Consider the following 15,511-nt stretch of genomic DNA (forward strand, 5'->3'; position numbering starts at 1 on the left):
ATGAGTTCTGGATCCATTTTCACCCCAACGAAGACAAAAAAAAACCCTCCTACAACCTCAAAAAACAGCCTGGCAGCTGATGTCTAAAATGTCCTTAATTTTCTAAGGAACATGGAGATAACAGACCCATGGAATACATTTTTATTCATTATTTTTGTCCTTCTTGCAGAGATCAGGGCCACACTTAGAGCACTAGGGAAGAGAGTCTATGAGAAATAATAAGCTCCAGGATGAGGAGAAACAGTAAAACTCAAGTTTCCTGTCTGTACTTTCAAAAAAGTTAACATACAGCATGGACTCCCTGATGTACAAAGAACTCCAATTTTCAAGAAGATTACAGCAACTCACCATCCTTAAGAGTTCAACTTTCCTCTGTAAAATGTGGTTAAAATAGGCCAAAGGATTCAAATGCTGCTGAGGAGAGACAAGAGACAGAGGCACAAAGTAAGGATGTGACTTTGTTTTCTGAAGATGTAATGGTAATATGAGAAATAACAATCTGGGCCAGCAGTTCCCAAAATATGACATAAATATCACCTGCAGTTTGAAAGCGGTGTACAAATGACATCCAAACAGCCAAATGATGCTCATGCATGCCACTGGGACTAGATTTCAAAAAGCCTTGTATGGAGTACAGTTAAACTAAAACAAACCACAAGTGTTTAATTCATCATAACTAGCAGGGGAAGAGCCTCTTCCCCAACACAATATGTTCTGGCCACCCTACCTGGACTGGAACAACATAAGGAGAACCCTACCATACCTTGCCAAGGGCTCTCATGGTAACCAAGTTCCTGCAAGAGTTGTACAAAATCGCGCCATCATTACTTAAGCCATGTGAGGAAGAAGCCCACTTCTAGAAAGAAAACATAGCTCAGGAGGGTATCACTGAAAGGACAAATTCTGTGTCTGAGTTGAAGAAATTATAATGTGTTCCAATCCCAGACTGAAAAGCGCAGGAGCACGGAGCTGGGAGAGCAGTACGCACCTCTGCCTATAGCATTGTTCACATTTGCTGTCAGATGCCTGAGAGAACTCAATGCAGAGAAGGCTACTAGAAAAGAAAATACTATTACTTAATATTTATGTAGCATTTTCCACCTGGCATTTTTTAAGCAATTGATACATGAAGTAATTTACCAAGAAAAATAAAAACACACACTGGCATTCTGTGTGATCAGTAGCTCATGCTTTCAGAGGAAAACAGTTCTACTTTATCTTTATTAGAATTAAATTTTAAGGCCTGAATTTACTGTACATTATTCACTGTTACATTTTAAATCGGCAGAGAGGTAATCAATCAGGTCATTAGCTCCAAAATGCATTTAACAGTACATTTTGCTAAGCTTTTAAGAAAACCACAGGAAAACCTGGAGCAGTTAACATCTTTTTATCATTGGTTAAGAACTAGCAATTTAGGTCACTGTAACTGTTGTTTTTTAAAAAAAGAAAAAAATTCCACCTTCCAGCTTTGCCACCCTGGATTACTCTCTTTTTAACCACATCCAGCTAATGATTCTCCCTTATTTAAACTAGTCTGTTGAGATCTTTCTGAAATCATTTCCAGCTACAACAGGGCTTCCTCTTTGTGGGTAGTAACACATGTCAGCTTGGCACATCTATCCTTTTTCACAAGTGCAAGATGCTTCCTTGTGTTGATACAGGAAACTATTAAAACCATACTGTGGCTGGATCCAAGGGTAGATTCCATAGCACTGGCTACCATTAGCATTTCTAGCCAGCAACATGATGCTGATCTGAAAATTCATCTTTTGTGACTAAGATTTAAAAAAAACACTTCACACACTCACTGTGACAGAGCAATTCCTGTATTTCAGATACATGGTCTCTCTCTCCCATGGCCTGTGGGATGAGGTGGCAGCGTACTGATCTTTATTGCTGGTGAACTCAAACAAGAGATTGCTCTTTATGAGACACAATGCAAGCACAGGCAAATATGATGGCTGCATCCATTCAGCTCTGGTTTTCCTTTCTTTTTTTAATGCATAAAATGGGTACACAGATTTAAATGACATTCAAGCTCCTGGCAAGTAGCCAACTCACCCCATTGGTAACATACATGTTGGGCATTTTTGAGTTGGGGCACCATGGCAGTGAAACACTGGAAAAACTGGGGATTCATACTGTTTTCTTCCCCAGCAGGGAGATGAATTTTCAAATGGGAGTACATTTTCTGTTCTCTGAGGTACTGAACGTAGAGCAAGGTTGGATATAAGGAAAAGGTAGTCCAAGTAACTCTAGTAGATCTCTTATATGATAACCAGATTTTGTGGCTTCTTTAGTAATCTTTACTGTTAGAAGACAAAACAAGTTATACTGTGTGAGAGCATCTCGTGATTTCTATATGTGCTCCTGCAAATGCAATTAATACTGTATTTGAAATTAATTTTCCTTAAAATTTCCCTAGCTGTTTCATGTTTCTTCAATGCTCCATTTGCATCTGTGTTCTCAGATAACTTACATAGCCAGGAGTTAAATAATATCTTAAATAAAATCTAAAGTAGAATTATGAAGCTCAATAGATCAGTAGTAAGTACAGTAAACACTTGACAGAAATACAAAGGGCTCTGGAACCAATCCCTTTTTTAACACATCTAAAGCTTCTGTCTAATTAGGTTCATTTTGTGACGAACAAGAATGGGATCAGATCAGCATTATTGTTATTATAGCAGCCACATGACAGAACCTAGATGATTTTATTTGACAAGCATTTAATCAATTTTTTTGTCCTGTACTGGCCTCTCATTTTCAAAACTCATGGGAGACGACATGCCTTTCTCATGAGCATGAATCACCAAGTTCATCCACATGTCAGAGTTATCCTACAGTGAGATTGCCATCTTTTTATAAATATTTCACAAGATTTTAAAACAGGCATTCTGTCTGGGAAAAGGAGGGGAAGATCATAGCCCACTTGTCCTCCGTCTTTCCTCCTGAAGGGAAGAGGGAAGAAACAGAATTCTGAATTTCAGATAACAGAGACTTCATTCCTAACACATTGCAATGTCATGTATTGAAAACATGGTCAGTAAACAACAACTGTAAGCCCCTACTTGTTCATATGACAAATGTTTCACTGAAAAATGGAGCAACATCAAAAAGCTACAAAACAAATGGTGATTCTCAGCTCTGTCAGTGCTGCAGCTGGTATTCACGCAAGTTTAGATTAACCCATGAAACACTTCTTCAGAGCTTATCCCAGGCGTCAGTTAAGCAAGAAATCTGGCTCCTGATAACCAAAGAGTTTAAAATCACCTTCAAACCGTGCGTAGAGGCGTCTTATGTCTCTCTTGCTAATTCCCGAAAAATACCGCTCTACTTTTGTTTTGTTGTACACTGTTATGCCTGGTGGAATTGTGGGGTATGATACCAGATGGTCTATGCCAGCTGCTTTCAAGATATATGGAGCATCGTCCTCCAGGGTTTCATGGTGTCCAATCACGCTATACGTGATTTCACAGGGAGCACAAAGTTCCACATACGTTACCCAATGAATGATGTGGTCACCAAACTGAACATCCAGCCATCGGTGATTAGGGTCGCCCAGATAGCGCACGAAGTCCTCAAACTGGAGCCCTTTGGTCTCTGTGCGATTCTTTCTATATTTACGAATGATGCCAGGAGCAATTTCATGCCGGTACCAAGGTTCGAACCGAGGATTGTGCACAAACTTGTCTTTGAATGCCGAAATAAGTCTTTCAAAGGGATCTCGAACAATAAAAAACTTGAAGTATAAATCCAGTCTAAACAGAGGAAAGAAAAATGTAAGAAATTAAATAAGGGAAGTGTTTAAAGTGTGTTTAACAAAGACTTACAGAATGTACATAAACTCTGACCACACACAGAGCAATGTGAATCTTACACTACTTGCATAGTCTACCAATATTATGATCAATAGGACTAGAAATACCATCTCTGTCTTCTTACTAATAGGTTTTGTATACAGCACAAAGTGGAAATACATCATCCTAGTTTTCACATTTTACTCAAACTGGAGAAGCTTAGTTTCTCTCAATCCATATAAACAGGAGATGAAAGATGCTGAAAGCTCCAAGTCAAAGATATTTTTAATTCCATGTGAGTAAGCTCAAGAAGCAAAATACACAAAGACAGGGAAGAAGTGGCTTGGTGCAGCTAAATGTATAGAGGGCTGAATTTTTCACTGGCAGCTAGTAAGACAAATCACTGCTGAAGTAAAAAGAAAAATAAAATCTGGTATTTTATTTGATGTTTTGTTGTGCTTTCAGTAATGGCTGAGAACACCATTTTCATGAGACCACAGTTTTCAACAGAATTTCACATTTCATTCTAATACTGAAATATATAATATTCTGTAATCAGAGATTATCTGTAGGAGGACTAAGCTGAAAACAAGGTTTATTTCAGTAAGTAGCTGAGAAAGGAGATTTAGAGCCCAATCCTCACTGAAATAAGTGGAGGGACTCTTTCCAGCCTCAACAGGCACTTGGATCAGTCTTCAGGTTACTGCTCGTCAGGCAGGGCTAGAGGTCAGCAAACTAGATCAACAGATCCACACTATCCCTCTCTATATACCTAAATTCTCTGATAATGTCAGAATTCCCAGCCAAACCCATGTTATGCATCCCCAGCACACTGCAGTGAGCTGACTGCAACAACCCAGTTTAACTTCAAACACCCAAGCTATAGCTCTTCCCCCAGGTGAACAGTCACTCTCTATGCAGGGCTCTTCATAAACCTTGGACCAGCTGACACATGTATAAGGGGCTGACTCTTCAGAATGGCTCAGTACACACAATAACTGTGCGAGTACAAGCTTACAAGTGCCCACTGTCATGTTGTGTCAATTCTCTCATGGCTGCCACCCTTTACAGGAACTATATATGGGATAAGGTCTAGTAGAGATGAGAGCATATACAGCCAAAAACCTATCCAAAGTAATACAGAAGGCTTCACTGCGGAGTATTTTTTCTGCTCTGAGAAGAACCAGAAGGACCCAAAAAGGAAGATAAAGTGATTCAGCTAAACAGACAATACTCTCAGGCTAAGGAGCACTAATGTTTTAAACCTATCCAGTTCCATCCCAGTAAGTAAATCTGCCTGCAGTAATAATCTTACATGTAGGCACCTAAGATTTACTACACAAGACATCAGGGTGGACCTTCCAACTAAAGCTTCCCAACTATGCAAAATCTAGGTATGCACTGAGCTGCAGAAATCCTATATCCAGAAGGAGCTGGTTGGCTCACTTAACTGTATCAGGAATTATGCTGATGTTATGCTGGTGTTCCACTTCAAAGCCAGTAGGAAGGCTGTCACAGTAAAATCTGTGAGGCCGTAACCAAAATGGTGGAGCAGAAACATTGAGACATTGTCCTCAATTCCAGCTGTACACTTCAGCTGTACTATTGATTCCTCATTACACCAGTGAATCCTAACTACCCTCACACCCCTGGGAAGCTACCTCTTACCGTTTTTTAATTTCAGAGTCACTGAAGGAGGACAAGCGTGGAAGGCCATTCTTCTCATGATCATGTACAATATTTTCTGGGATCTCTTCTATGGAAGAAAATGCTCCTAGACAAATCAGAGACAGTGAGCAAGTGAATACTTCAGGGGAAAAAAGTGAGTACAAACAAGCATGTGTGCCTTTGGCTGACAGCTTTTTGTTTTATCTTTCTCTTTTCTATATTTTTAGCATTTACAGTTACTATGTTTAAAACTGTTAAATGATGAGAGGTTCTGACTGCAAAGCTGAAAACTGTTAAAATTCTTTAGGGTATGTGACATCAAGGTCCAAGACCAAATGGCCTCAAAACTCTCAGAAAGGCACATTAGGCAGATTTCACCAGCAACTATGTCTAAGCCTTTAACTCCCCACCTCAGTGTCCCCATTCATTCTCTTTCACTCTGCCCACACATACAAATGGCAGAAGACTTTGAGGATTAACTCCAAAGAAGGAACCAGCTTTCTGGCTGAGTTTCTACCACCAACAAAAATTAAATGCTGTGGGCTGCTTTTGGAACTGCTTCAACACAGAAGCACTTTGCTGTCAGGATCCATAAAGTTCATTTAACAACTATGCTGTGCTGAAACAAAAATTCCAACCATACATTACGACACAGACTAAAAAGCATTAAAATTAACAATAGAAAGTCTCCAGATGTTTATTTCTACAAGCACATGAACTGACAAGAAAAATAATGTCACTAAATTCTGATGCGCTTATTTTAAGATCCTTATCCTGGAAGCTTTTATGACCTTAAGAAATACCTCATGTGGGCCCCTTGGGCTTTAGGCATAAGCCTTCACACAACAGCTTTATTATTTGCTTGATTTTTAGCTCCCATCCATACATCAAAATTGAAACTAATATTAAAGTTTTCAAAGACATACTTGTTGCTACAAAGGTTTTGTTGAGGGACACAGTTGTTTTGCCAATTTGTCACTGTTTCTTTCAGGGTGTGCAAACTACTTCATCCAAGGCAAAGAAAACACAGAAACACAAGTGGAGAGCTGGCTGTTCACAGCGTGCTTCTAACAAGCAAGCTGGGTCCACAATGTTCAGGTTTTGCCCATACCTTGGTGGGCCAGGCCACCTGCAAAACCACAGAAGGACCTCAACTGACCTGACATATGCAGCAAATTCACAGCCTTGGTGGACAGACAGGCAAGAGGGTCTAACGTCAGACAAGAGTGTGTTATGTTAAATACGACCATGTTAAGTTTATGTGTGCAGGTAAGGGTACAGTAGAAAACCTTCAGGAAATGAGTTTTTATTGGTTACTAGAAGAGGATGGTAGGCTACATATAGACAGGCAGTGTTCACCTTGTAGATTGTTATTCAAACACACTAGTCCCTCTACACCTTCATTTACAGTCTTTTATAACACACTTTTGTTGACCAAACTATTGCGTTAAGCACCTCAGAATCTTTATAGCTCCTAGGCTCACTGACAGCACATACACAAGATTTCAGCAGTACAGACTAACAGCAGCTGCCAAGTTCTAACTGGCTTGCTTCATGGCTAAAACCCCCTATTAAAAGTCAGTGGCCTAAAGTAAAAATTTTTTGCATTATTTTTATTTATGGAATTGTTATACCTTGTCATTTACTTGTTTCAAATACTATAAAATACTGACACCCCTTCAAAGATAACAAATCTACCTCCCACCTGCATATGGGTACTCTTCCATGACTCAAATCACTTTTGAGTCAAGTAATAACAATATTTACTTTCACAGAAAGGTGTATTTTCTTTAAAAGAGATGTTCTGAAAGGACTAGAAGCAACTGTGAAGAAGGAAAGGCTGAAATTAAGTATCAGTGTACAGAAAAGCAGAAAGAATCCATTTTTGTGTAGTCCAACTTGGACTAATTCTGCTCTTTCCTCCTCCTCCTCCTCAGAGACCCACACATCCACAGCAGAGTAGATACCATTTAAAACGATCAAGACTTTTTTCCACTGAGTGTTGCCCACTTTTGGCGTCTGACAAAACAGGATCTTGTGCTTGTCACACACAAATATTCGGTCCAAGACGAACTTGGAAACTGCAGTGTGAGAGAGATCTCTCAATGCAGTGTTTCTGCAGACATTCCTGAGAAGCTCAAGTCTTTCCATATGAACCAGGGGCTGGTGGATCAGATTTCCAGAAAAAGCTTTTCCAGTTGGCTTTAGGAAATGTAGAGGGGAAAGAAAAAAAAAAAAAAAAGTGTAAGATTTTAGTTTTCAGATCAAATTCTAAAGTATAAAAATCCCCAAGCTGTGCATCTTAACGACTCCCAGATTCACAATTAAAACATTGCTATTAACTAAGGGGTAGCACGCAGTTTCTGTCCTGTACTGCTGCTGTACATGCTGGTTCAACTTCTGAGTCATTATGTAGTAGTAGTCAGTAGTAAGAGCTTTTCCATACAATTTAAGACTGCTGCAGAGCAGCAGGGTCTTATCTGTGTGGATAAAACATGCCTTGACCAAATACTGAAATTCCCACAAAGCTTCAACAGCCAGTAAGTTTCTAAAGGGGTTGGGATAGGGATTTCAACAGAAATTAAGCTTTAATCTCTGGAAGATGGGGCTTAGGAATGCTGACCCAGCTGGCTGGGAAAGAAGAATTTGGAGGAAAAGTTCTGCGTTGTTTTCTAGCACCTGTAGGCATTCAGTGTTTCCATTTACTCAAGCTGAAACAAAATAAAGTGGACAAAAATTCACACAAGAAGCATCAGTGCTCAGTATGGCAAATAAGAGAAGTAGGCAGGATTCCTCTCTCCAAAAATGGAGGAAGTGTTTGATACGTCTCATTCTTCTGAGACTGACAGGAACCACAACCACCCCTGCCTCACAATTAGTGGGGAGAGAGGAAAAAGGAGCTTGATTAACAGGTAACGGGAAATTTTACATTTCTACTGACAAATCTTCCCCATTCCACTAATTGTTTTACATGGTTGGCAATATCAATACCGACTAGGGGAAGTACTGATTGAGAGCAGCCCTGCAGAGAGGGACTTGGGGATACTGATGAATGAAAAATTGGGTACGTGCTGCCCATGCGTGCTTGCAGCCCAGAAAGCCAATCATATCCAAGGCTGCACAAAAAAGAAGCCTAGCCAGCAGGTGGAGGGAGATGATTCTTGCCCCTCTGATCCGCTCTTGTGAGACCCCCACCTGGAGTACTGTGTTCAGCTTTGGGATCCTCAGTACAAGAAAGGCATGGACCTGTTAAAGCGGGTCCAGAGGAGGGCCATGAAAATGGTCAGAGGGCTGGAGCATCTCTCCTATGAGTAAAGGCTGAGGGAGTTGGGCTCATTCAGCCTGGAGAAGAGAAGGCTCCAGGGAGACCTTCTAGCAGCCTTCCAGTACCTAAAGGGGGCCTACAAGAAATCTGGAGAGAGACTTTTTACAAGGACAAGGGGTAATAGTTTTAAACTGAAAAAGGGAAGGTTTAGACTAGATATAGGGAAGAAATTTTTTCTTATGAGGGTGGTGAGGCCCTGGCACAGGTTGCCGAGAGAAGCTGTGGCTGCCCCATCCCTGACAGTGTTCAAGGCCAGGTTGGACGGGGCTTTGAGCAGCCTTGGTCTAGTGGAAGGTGTCCCTGCCCATGGCAGTGGGTTGCAACTAGGTGATCTTTAAGGTCTCTTCCAACCCAAACCATTCTATGGTTCTATGATTTTAGGTACTGTGTCCAAGCTAAATATGAAAAAGGAATGATTTTACATTTTGTCCCAATCCTCCATATGGAAAAAAAAAAAAATCTTACTCTATTTTTTTCTGTTACTCTTCTCCGATATCCCCTGGTCAGAATGAAATCTGAACAGCCTGACAGATTGTTTATCTTTCAAAACAATTTCTTTTGCATGCAACCAGGATTAATATTAGTGTTTTGTGCTTCGTGCTGTCAGGAAGTCAAGAGGGAATAGATATAGATCCAGAAACCTTATTATGCTCTTCCATAAAAGTAAAGGAAGATATTAATACTCACTACACAGATCTGCTAGCCTTCCTCTAAACAAAGTGCCTCTCACAAGTATTTTGTGTATAATTTAAATTTCAGGTTATTTACATGCAAAACCAAAAAAGTGTTGTGTTTATACGGAAACCTACTTTCCATGCTGCATCACAAAAATACTCCAAGCATAAGATGACTTATGTAACCAATGGAAAAAATACTGGCCTTAGCCTACTGTGCAACTAGTCTCAAATTAACATTTGCACAAGGGAATTTCAGAGTTTCCTTGTAGTTTAGCAAATACCACATTTGTTCTGCTTTATTGCTGAAAGCAGAGAACTATGCATCTAAAAAGGATCAATTGGTACTGAATGCTATTGTGTTCGTGTTCTACTTTGGAAAAATGCAGAGCTGTGAAGCACATAGAGCAGAAAACATAAAAAAGAAATGAAGACTGATAAAAAGAATCAGAGGAATTGGGCACAGAACTCAGATAATAGGCAAGACACAGGTTTGCCCTCAAGAACCACAAACCTGATGGCTACAGCAATACAGAATACAAGCAATCAAAAATTGGGCCATTATATTAAAAAGGACAGCAAAAATGACTGTTCTGACTTGATAAAGGAGTACTATAATGATTTTCTCCTAAAAAATAGAAACACATTAAGTTGAATCATTCAGATGAAACAAGACAGCAGGTTACCATAATAAACTATCTTTGTGAAGCTAAAATGAATTCTGTTGGCTCTATCTAAATAGAACAGTCTGAATAAATAATTCCTGTCTAGAAATCCTTTTAACAACAGGAAAGAACTTAATCTCTTATTTTCTCCCAGTCTTTAATACATGTAACCCTTATCTCAACTGTAAGCACCTGGAATTCTTCAGGCCAATGTTTTTCTTCTGGCACATGTACTTCCTCAACTTTTGTTACAGCTGTCAGTATCAGTGGCTCTTGCTTGGCACCATAGCCTAAAGTAAGAAGAGAGGCCAGAGCATTACAGAAGGTGGGGAAAAGGCAACTATTTCTGCTTTACAGCTAACACAACTGAACATCACTTTCTGTATTAGGTGTACAAAACACTGTATTTGTTTCCAAATTGGAAGGTATAACACAAGCCATGAGACAGACTATGAATATTTTAAAGGATGCACTCTGTGGGAATTTTGGATGGAACTTCAGTTGAATTTTATCAAAGAAACATGTCCATTATCTTTTATTTTGGTCTTTTTTAAACAAACTGCACAAAGAGACATAGAAATCATAGATCCAAATTTCACTATTAGTAGACAATTGAGTACAGCTATACGGGTTTGACAGTAAGAAATTTTTATTTTTCAATAAACTTCCCAAAGCATGTGCAAACAAAAAAAAAAATCTATCAGGTTTCTCCCTCCCCTCATATTAGTAGATAGGTTTCTTCTGGTGTAAACTCTTAGACATTACCAGAAGAAAAGTGTCATTAAGGACCATCTTTTCTTTCTTTGGTGCTCTAAGTAAACACCTCTAACCAGCAATAAATACAAGATCCCCTCTTCCTTTATTATTGGACTGATTGTCTTCCTTAGAGACTCCCACAACGAAAGAAAAAACTCAGCTGATACTCTTGTTCTTTTTTAATGATTTTATGACAGCTAATAGTTAAAGACCAAGAAAAAGTGTGGAAGGTAAGTACCCTTTGCATCTTTTGCAATCGGTATGCTACGGGAAAACTGAGAAGTCCACAAAGCTATAGCTTTACATGGTACAGAAAGACAAAAAATATTTGAAGCAGCTTGCCGTAACCACAAAGCAAAAAGAACATAACTTCTCCCTGAAAATTTATCTCCATCCACATTGGACTACTTTTTCCTTCACATAGTTTCTTCTATGAATAATTTTGATTCGTCTGCACCCACAGCGGCTTAGTGTCTTACAGTCAAGAAACGTGTACTGCCTATGTCCTTGTCTTAAGGGAGTGCTCTACTCTGGCTACACTGGATTTTAATAATGGGCATGCATGGAAAAGCAACTTAAAACTGAAAAACATGTAAGCAACCAAACAATCAGATACAGTAAATATTGCTGTGCACAGACTTACTTCATAGTATCCTTTTGTAAAATCAAAGTAACCTGATTCAGTGAAAGACCAGTTCAAGTATCCACCATTATCACCATCTAAAAGCATGCCTGAAGATGCTACTAGAGACAATGGGCAGAAACTTGCTCCTTCTCATTAAGAAGTTCCTATTGCTCATGCACCCAAGACATCAGTAAAAGGCTTAAACAAAAGAACACTGATTCATTGAGCATCTGCTGGTTTTGTTCTATCTGCTAAGTAGACTCAGCCAAATAAGGAAAATTTCTGACAAGCCATATTTTATTAAGTCTAGAAGAGTTCCTCCAGGATTGGCCATCCTATTTGGACTTTCTCCAAGCTTCTGTTGGTATATTCAAATTACTTCCCTTCATGACTCCCAGTACAAATACTGGTATCTTCAACACATACATACCCTTAACCACAGTCATGTCTTTGCAAGACTGAAGCTTAAGAAATTACACAATTTTCTGCTCAGAGAATTATTTGAAGAGGGAGGAAGACTAAGCATAGACAAAAGAGAAAAACTGGCAAGTCAAGATAATAAAAAGCCAGTAAACGCAAAGGGTGCACTCCAGTAATTTTATTTTTTTAACTACTTTTAAATCCTCTTGACAAATTCTGACGGAAAAAAACCACTCAAAGGATACTTGAGCTGGGAAACAAGAGTTGACATTGAATGAAATACTGGAAGATGTAACTACCTAACATAAGACCAGCTTATTTGCAGATGTCCTAGGACTCAAAAACAGCTGGGACCAAAGAAAGCTAAGTTACCCTGTAGTTCTCATCTGTAAAACTTGCTGAATAAATCTCCACACAGAGGTATGCTATTTAAAAAGGTATTTATCCACTATCGAGTCACTGAAACAAAGGGCACTAGCGATGTCAGTGCTTCAGAAGTTACACGTTTTTTGGCTATCTTAGAAAGATGTAGAAATATAGATCTCTTAGGACTATAAATGGTATCATTACCTTCACCCTAAACTCTCTGTAGGATGGCTTTGTAACAGTAGCTCCTCTGCAGACAGAAAACTGTAACATGCTGTGTGGTGTCATCAAATGGCTTAAATTCCTCATCAGCTTAATACCATCTGGGCTACTTAAGCTAAGCAAAAGCCTATAAGCTGTTTGTCAGTCAAACAGCAGAGGATAAAACTGAATGCAAGAAGCAGGGCAGAGGTGGCCAGGCTAAGTGCACTGCAAATGAAATAGAATTTTCCACAAGTTTTACATAATACTGCAGCCGCAGGACAAGCAGTCACAAGAGGACAGAAACTAGTACCGTGTGAAATGAACTCTTTAATTCTTTCTGAATCTCCTTTGTCTTTAAACGGGTAATTGTGCTCTGTTGTACTGCACGTGACTTCTGCTCCTAGTAGATCAAGATATTGAAACCAAATGTATTGAAAGAGCAGACCTTACAAGACAGTACTGACAAACATATTCTTAACCACCAAAAAAAGGCCACAATGTTAGTTTTGCAGACGTCTACCAAGAAAAGCAGAAACTATCAGTACTGTCACTTCTAGAAATTTAGTTGTTCTGTTCTCAATCCTACCAAAGCAGCAACACTGCAGCAGAACTACTTTGCACAGAAAGAGTATTTGTGAGAAGCAATAGTCAATTTTCTGTTTCAGATCAAACATTAAAGTTGAACTTACCATCTGGGTCTTTAAAAGTCAATGTGATAAACTTGCTAGCAACCATGAACATAAATATCACCCAAAAGCATGCAGCTAGCAGCAGCCACTGGTGGTGCATGTTGTCAGACATGAGCCATATAAAGTTCCTGGTTCCTGTTTGAAAGAGGAAAGATTGACACATCAATTATTTTTGTTCCTGTTTAGAAAAATACTTTCCATAATCAAAAAGACAAAACTCTATTACACGTGTGTGCCACAAAATACAGCAGTAGATTTTGCTTCATGCTTTTTGTTCCTTTGGCTGGGTTTTTAACCCATGTTAAGACTTAAGCACCCCAATTCTTTAAAAGTGTAGTATACTTTGTGATTTAACTTTGTGAGATGGCTCATCACAGGAAAGGAAGGGAGAATGAAGAAAGCTCCCCTCTCTGTGCTAGCTAGTCAGCAGATTAACCTGTAACAACAAGCTGTAACATTAACAGTATTCTTGGTTATCTCAAGTCAGCTCATGACATGTTACACAGAGTCCTCCCCTGCCCTGCCCACATGAATTAAAGGCTGGAAGCTACTGAGCCACGAAGCTAAGCTTAACCTGACAAAATATTCAAATATATTAATGCCTCTTTTTATCTTCACTTTTATTGCCAGCAAAGTATCAACCATAGGTTCTGAAAGATCTTTTTATTTCCATCTTGCTAATCACTATCCACACAAAGAGGAAAAAAGGGTTCCTTGTGTCATAAATTGAGACCGCAACGGATCATAATCCAATTAAAATTTTATTGCAGGTAAGTCTTAAAGACAGGACTTCCCCAAGAGTGCAGGAAGGGTTATCCAAACGATTGAGACCTCAGATTTAAGGTGCAAAGAAACCACAGGTACTGACTGAATTCAAGCAGAGTGAGGATAAGGATACTGCACAGAATTACAAATTGCCCTACTTCACAGTTTGTAAGCTTGCTGGAGTGCTCTAACGACTTCTTAGCTTGATTTTAGAAACTGCAATCCTAACAAACTATTTTTTTTATGGTTGAAAGTTAAGATGCAATATAAGAAAACCAACTGCAAAAAAGATGTAAGTCCCCAGCTATTAAGAGAAACGTAAATTTTTAAGTTACATCTTTTGCTGAATTTCCAACTTCTGATTGGCAATGCACCCAGGGAAGCACTGGGGCTGACACCGAGTATCTGTGAAAGCTCCACTGCAAAATTTAAGCTTTCATGACTTAAAAAACAAAACAAAACACATAAAAACTAAGAGCAAACATCACTACCTACCTACCAAAACCTGACACTCCTCAGGCTTGAGTATTTATCTTGCAAAAATAAAGCAGCATTGTCTCAGTTGCTGCTGGAGATAAGACACCTGAGGGCGTGAACTCAGATAATGGAAAGTTCAAACATAAGTGAATGCTTCCTTTTGAGGATACATACAAAACAATTTCAGAAAGCTTAACCAAAGAGGATCTAACACAAAAATCTCATATGATGACATCCTCTCAACAGTCATGTGAGGTTTGTGCTTGTAGCCTCTGGGAAGAACAAAAAACCAAAACCACCCACATAACTAGCAACAGGATCAAACTCAGTTCTAAAGTGGCCAGGTTTTTCATACAGCTACTTGAGTGAATTGCCAGGGTATAAGAGATGCCGCGATTAAGAGATGGGACGCAGCTTGATGCAAGCAAGATGTCGTTTTATTACAGTTACCCATACACATTTATACTTGTCCCTACCTAGCGTGTCTCATACCGATTGGTCCATCTTTTACATTAGGCACACACTGATTGGCTAACATAAGATAAACTATTAGTCAGGCATTCACACCTCCCCTAGTAACATCCTTTTCTTATACAAAGAGTTAGTTCTTCTAATTAAGGTCGGCTTCTTTCTTTTTTCGCAGCCTTTCCAGCCCTTGATTGATGAACAAATGCTGGGCCTGTGTTTATCTCACTTTTCCAAGGTTTTACAACTAACAAGCTCCAACAGTCTCCTTTTATCACCCAGACGGTGCTGGGAGTCCTGCTGAGAGTAGCCAGCTCTTATCCTTATCTTACTTTTCCCAAGGTTTACGACCAACAAGTTCCAACACGTCTCCTCTGTCAGCTGGACAGTACTGGGAGTCCTGCTGAGAGTAGCTACATCTCCCCCTTCCTGTTGCACAAAGAGAATTTTTTTCATGGAACGTTTTATCAATCTCTGTAGACATTGCAACAAACAGGGTAAAAGCATTAACAGGAGAACAAAGACAACTAAGGTGTAAACAATTGTCTTTACCAAACTCCTTGACCAACCTGACAGCACCCATCCCTCAAGGAGTTTATCTAACCAATC

At 39.3% G+C, this 15,511-nt stretch overlaps 1 protein-coding gene across 1 annotated transcript; it reads right to left on the reverse strand.

Moving 5' to 3' along the window:
• Positions 1 to 2,272: 2,272 nt before the first annotated feature.
• On the reverse strand, positions 2,273 to 13,325 carry CHST10 (carbohydrate sulfotransferase 10). The gene is made up of 5 exons (XM_010018134.1): positions 13,196 to 13,325; positions 10,328 to 10,425; positions 7,439 to 7,673; positions 5,472 to 5,577; positions 2,273 to 3,764 (listed from the first exon to the last, which is right to left on the reverse strand). The coding sequence occupies exons 1-5, from the start codon at positions 13,305 to 13,307 to the stop codon at positions 3,227 to 3,229; spliced, it is 1,089 nt and encodes a 362-aa protein (XP_010016436.1). The 5' UTR covers positions 13,308 to 13,325; the 3' UTR covers positions 2,273 to 3,226.
• Positions 13,326 to 15,511: the final 2,186 nt, after the last annotated feature.

Source organism: Nestor notabilis, unplaced genomic scaffold (assembly GCF_000696875.1).
Source record: "Nestor notabilis isolate BGI_N333 unplaced genomic scaffold, ASM69687v1 scaffold10187, whole genome shotgun sequence".
Taxonomy (NCBI): Eukaryota; Metazoa; Chordata; class Aves; order Psittaciformes; family Psittacidae; genus Nestor; species Nestor notabilis.